General features: G+C 35.3%; 1 protein-coding gene across 2 annotated transcripts in view; it reads left to right on the forward strand.

Moving 5' to 3' along the window:
* Positions 1–5,261, forward strand: part of LOC136031774 (protein KTI12 homolog) — a 48,070-nt gene extending 42,809 nt beyond the window's left edge. For both annotated transcript variants that reach the window (XM_065711537.1, XM_065711538.1), the window contains exon 6: positions 5,019–5,261. In XM_065711537.1, coding sequence (XP_065567609.1) covers positions 5,019–5,231 — 213 coding nt within the window. In that variant the 3' untranslated portion in view covers positions 5,232–5,261. The remainder of the gene's footprint in view (positions 1–5,018) is intronic.
* The last annotated feature ends 739 nt before the right edge of the window (positions 5,262–6,000 follow it).

A 6,000-nucleotide genomic window follows, 5' to 3' on the forward strand; every position in this document is an offset into this window, starting at 1 on the left:
TCTAATTTGAAATACAATACGAATTTCCTGGGTTTGTTTTGTGCTTTTAGTTTATAAATGTTTCCAAAAATTCCAAAAAAAAAGATAATTTTTTACAAAAATATCGAAAAAAGCGACGTTGGTAAAAAAAATCTTATTCAGGCATTTAATGTTCAATATTTTTCTATGTGCGTGTTTTTTCGAATTCCGCCCTCCCAAATTAGATTGCTTCATACGTGCCTGATCTGATGACATAAATAGGCTAATTTAGAGGGTAGTAAACAATCGGACTGGGACAAAATAATCATAACAGTGGAACAAAAAGGTTACATTTTATACAACTCTGAAAAAGTTATGCCACTTTCCCTATAACAGAAGTTTCTGTCTTGGAATTAATCTAATTACACTCTCAAATCTTCCTTCACTTTGATCAAGTTGATTCAACTTTTTTCAACAAATATATTCAGCAACTAATTATAAATCAACTCAGTCAAAGTGATGAAAGACTTGAGAGCATAATTAGAGTAAATCCAAATCACGTATTCACGTGATCACGGTCTCACGTAGATTTTTTCTCGCATCAAGGGCAACACAAATAGCATTTGTATCGAAATGCAGAATTGATGATTTTTCACCCCTGAAAAATCAAGGGGTAAAAAAAAATGTAAATCAGAAAATTTATGATAACGAACATGATGTATCACTTCCTATTTTGTAATGTAGCAATAAGAATATACAACGCCTCTTATGGCTAACGGGATTGGCACAAAGAAAACAGTTGTTAGTTTTGCTCTGGAAATTATCACTATTAAAACGAAATAAAATGTAGATTACGGATAAAACTTTTAATTGAGACAGAAGAAATCTATATATATAAAAATAAGTTATCTGTCTGTGTGTCTGTCTGTCAGGTGACGTCATGTTTCTGTGTCGACTGACGTCATGAAGTTAATTGTCGTCATTTTTGCTATGACGGTGACGTCATTAAAGATATTTAAGACATATATATTCACGTAGAAATCTATTAATGTTTAAGTTTAAAATGACTGATGAACTTACAATGGCAAAAGCCGATGAAGATGCTCAAAGAGTCTATGCCAAAAAACTTGCTGCGGAATCAAAAGAACAGCAAGGAAACAGGCTTGAGGCTAAAGAACGCAAAACCGCGCAGTTAGATGAAGATCTACCTGGACAGCGAGAGTCAAAACATATCAAAACTGAAAATGATAGCGATGATGATTGGGTTTGGGATTTTGACTTGGATAAGGTCATCAATGCCTACCAGATTTTAGTTAAAAAAAAAACAAAGGTTCGGCGATATGTATTTCATAGTGAAGCCAGTCAGTCGACGGCCAACCTACCATCTTCAAAGATACCACGATAGGAAGACTCTACACCGTTCACCCCAATCAACATGAATGCTTCTTCTCTACACCGTTCACCCCAATCAACACTAATGCTTCTTTCTACGCCTGCTTTTGGTGAATGTACCCGGTCCGACATCCTTTGAGTATTTGAGAACTGTAAACGGTACTATACATGACACTTACCGTAGTGCATGCCAAGCTCTGAATTTATTGGAGAATGACCAACACTGGGATAACTGCATCAATGACGCGTGCGAAACGTCAACCCCAAGTCAAATTCGTGCATTGTTTGGCATCATTTTAACAACTTGCTCTCCATCAGCTCCTACAGAGTTATGGGAAAAATATAAGTCAAAAATGTCCGAAGATATACTCCATCGAAAACAGTTAGAGACGTCAGATATGACTTTTGATTTTACATCAGAAATTTATAACTATACTTTAGTTATTATAGAAGATTTGTGCGTACGTATGGCAAACAAACCTCTTCAGGATTTGGGAATGCCTTCACCTAACCGTATCGCTGCTGTTTCGACATGTGTAGAATTGGATCGTGAACAAAGTTACAGTACGAGTGATCTATTGTCGTATGTACAAAATAACATTTTCAAGTTAACGTCGGAACAAAAAGACATTTATGATACGATAATGCATTGTGTCGATAACAACGTTGGAGAAATTTTCTTTTTGGATGCGCCAGGAGGTACTGGTAAAACGTTTGTGATAAAACTAATTCTGGCATCAATTCGATCAAAAAATGATATAGCATTGGCAATTGCGTCGTCCGGAATAGCCGCAACATTGCTGCCTGGTGGAAGAGCTGCTCATTCCGCTTTGAAATTGCCTCTGAATTTGCATTCTACAGAAACTCCCACGTGCAATATTTCCAAATCATCTGGGATGGGTAAAGTATTGCAGCAATGCAAACTTATTATTTGGGATGAGTGCACAATGGCACACAAAAAATCGCTCGAGGCTCTGGATCAATGCTTGAAAGATTTGAGAGGGAAGTCGAAACCCTTTGGCAGCACATTAATATTGCTTGCGGGAGATTTCAGGCAAACATTACCTATAATACCTAGATCAACTCCTGCAGACGAAATGAATGCTTGCCTGAAAAATTCTAATTTATGGGCACACGTAAAAATAATAAAATTAACTACAAATATGCGTGTCCGATTGCAAAACGATGACTCTGGTCAAACATTTTCAGATCAATTGCTGGCAATTGGAAACGGAAAGCTCCCAGTAGACTCAATTTCAGGACGTATACAGCTACCTGCTGATTTCTGTAATTTAGTGACGTCCAAAAATGAATTGATTGAAAAAGTATTTCCGAATATTCTAAAAAATTATAAAAATAATAAATGGCTAAGTGAAAGAGCGATTCTCGCACCCAAAAATATAGACGTCCACGAAATCAACAATATTGTTTTGACCAAGATTCGAGACCAGGCAGTCCTTTACAAGTCAATCGACACAGTTTTGGAACCAAATGAAGCGGTTAATTATCCATCTGAATTTTTAAATCCCATAGATCTTTCAGGGTTTCTTCCACCACACGTGCTACAACTAAAAATAGGCGTACCAATAATACTTTTAAGAAATATCAACCCACCAAAGCTTTGCAATGGCACGCGACTTGCCGTAAAAAAAAACAATGGAAAACCTAATAGAGGCCACAATCTTGACAGGGCCTTTTGAGGGTGAGGCTGTTCTTATTCCTCGCATTCCCATGATTCCAACGGATCTGCCTTTTCAATTTAAAAGATTGCAATTCCCAATTCGATTAGCATTTGCAATCACCATTAACAAAGCTCAAGGTCAATCATTAGAAAAATGTGGTATAGATCTTAATACTGATTGTTTTTCCCATGGACAATTGTACGTTGCATGTTTGAGGGTCGGTAAACCTGACAATCTATTTATATGCAGCGACAATTGGACAGCGAAGAATGTTGTATATTCGCAAGTTTTACGCAGTTAATTTGTATTGTATCTATCTATCTATCTATGTATCTATATAAAAACGAGTTGTGTGTATGCATGTTTGTTTGTTTGTAAAAAGAGCGTTTCCATATGACGTCATTATTAGTACATACGGCTTTGTATATGCACAGACAATGGGAAAGTCAAGAATGTTGTATATTCGCAATTTTTACGTAGTTTAACTCCTGCAGACGAAATGAATGCTTGCCTGAAAAATTCTAATTTATGGGCACACGTAAAAATATTAAAATTAACTACAAATATGCGTGTCCGATTGCAAAACGATGACTCTGGTCAAACATTTTCAGATCAATTGCTGGCAATTGGAAACGGAAAGCTCCCAGTAGTGGGAAAGCCAAGAATGTTGTATATTCGCAATTTTTGCGTAATTTGAAACACATATATAAATCTATCTATATTCACAGTTGGGACACAGGGACACAACTACAATGGCGCGTAACTAACATGGCGCGTAACGACTTACGCGCGCGGGGGGGGGGGGGCTTAGGGGGGCGCGATGCGCCCCACCAACTAGGTGTTGGGGTGGCGCGAAGCGCCATCCCAACAGCTAGTGTATTTATAAAATGATACCGAGTGACGTCCTCTTTCCGTCACCTGGTGTACATCTGAGAATGCCATGTGTGCCGTACAATTCTGCCAATCTTGGCACGCACCAACTGTTGTACGGATTTTTGAAACTAGAATAGTACATATGCCATACAAGCCTAGGTATTTCGGCTTAGGTCTGAAAGCCTTTATCAGCCGAAAAGGGGGGAAATTGAGTGGCTAGCAAGAAAATCAAATTTTTATTATTGTTTAGTAATATTGTATTGTTTATTATAATATTGTATAGTATTATTTTACTTAAATTTTTTTTTCACTTTCAGTTGAAAAAACTTGTTTTTTATTTAATTTTTAACATAAAGAGATTGAAAACACGATACAACAAAAGGAAAACCGGATGGAAACTATAGTTGTTGTTTTGTACAAGTTCGACAAAATCACTACATAAATCCTGACAGACTCTGGTACAATTTCTTGCAGGTCTGTAAGGTGGAGTATTTGTCAGGTTTTTATTGGTATATATATGTATATTTTTTCACTGTTCTAATTAAATGTTTTACTGCTTATTTATATATTTTTATTTTGTTTTGACTATAAATGAATAGGCCATGTAGTCTACGAACTACTTTAGGTAGAGCGTTAAAAAAAAACTAGCTTAGTTATGCTCCTAGTATTAGAAACTGTTTTTCTATAAAAGGCTATTAGAATCCAAAAAAAAGGGTTGGTTTTCCAACAGCTCAGATAGTGCTTTAACCATTTGGTAAATCGTCACGGCGGGAGAACCTGTACCATAAGAGTAAGGATTCTGACGAAAACACGGAAGAACAGCTATGTCCAGAGGCAGCAACAGAATTCACGTATGGGGCGTACCAACGAAACCAGAGCTTTTCAATGGGTATTTTTCGCCCCTCCACCCTTGTAATCAGTGCAACTTTTGACCTCTTTGGGAAAAAGGGGTAATTGCCCATAGAACCACCCACTTGATCCACTCCTGGCTTTGTCAATCTATGGTTTTGCGACTAGCTGCTGTCACTTAGCTATTAAATTTTATATTGACTGACACATTTCTTCAAATCAAAGTGAAACTAGAAATTCATGCTAACGTGTCTCTATTTCCAGCATATTTTGGAGATGCAAAAAGTAGTTGGCCAAGGTAGCAAAATTCAGGTGCCTGGTAGCAATGAAACGTTCACCTTTGCAAGAATGTACACGACTGCTGAATTATCCCGACTCAAACGACAGTTCATATCTTACACGAAATCACACCCTTTGCAAGACGCTTCAAAAATACCAACATTATTTTTAAGTTATTTAAAGCAGACTTTAGCCTAATTTTTATCTTAATAAATGTTTTATTTTATACGTCTAAGTCTGCGAATATCGTTCTCGTAGGATTTCTCGGGGTTCTTTTTCTTCAAGTAGTATATATATTTATATATATATATATATATATATATATATATATATATATATATATATATATATATATATATATATATATATATATATATATATATATATATATATATATATATCATCGGGCATATTTTCTCCTTTTTTTCAGGGGGGGGGGGGATAATGTAAAAAAAAAAATTTACTGACAATTTGAATAAGACGCGTCCAACAGTTCTGAAAAATTTTGGGGAGGCTCAGTCCCTTCTTCGGTTTACGTCCCTCGGTGTGCGATATATATATATATATATATATATATATATATATATATATATATATATATATATATATATATATATATATATATATATATATATATATATATATATATATATATATATATATATATATATATATATATATATGTATATATATATATATATATTAATAAAAAGAAATAATTATTTTTGGATGCTGATCTCCCAACAACCCACAAAAAAAAGATTGTCAGATCACCGCTGAAGAGTCCTTCGATCACATGCACGTTTGCATATTTCAGTCCCATCATCAAAATTCATAATTGTTTTACAGAGTGATGCAAAAGTATGCATATACTCCAAAAAAAGACAGAAAACCCGCGTACATTTACTGCATTTAATATAGAAACAAAACCGATGTCGAATCGTCGCTATCGATATCAAAATTGATT

The sequence above is a fragment of the Artemia franciscana genome, chromosome 10, assembly GCF_032884065.1.
Source record: "Artemia franciscana chromosome 10, ASM3288406v1, whole genome shotgun sequence".
NCBI classification, from domain to species: domain Eukaryota; kingdom Metazoa; phylum Arthropoda; class Branchiopoda; order Anostraca; family Artemiidae; genus Artemia; species Artemia franciscana.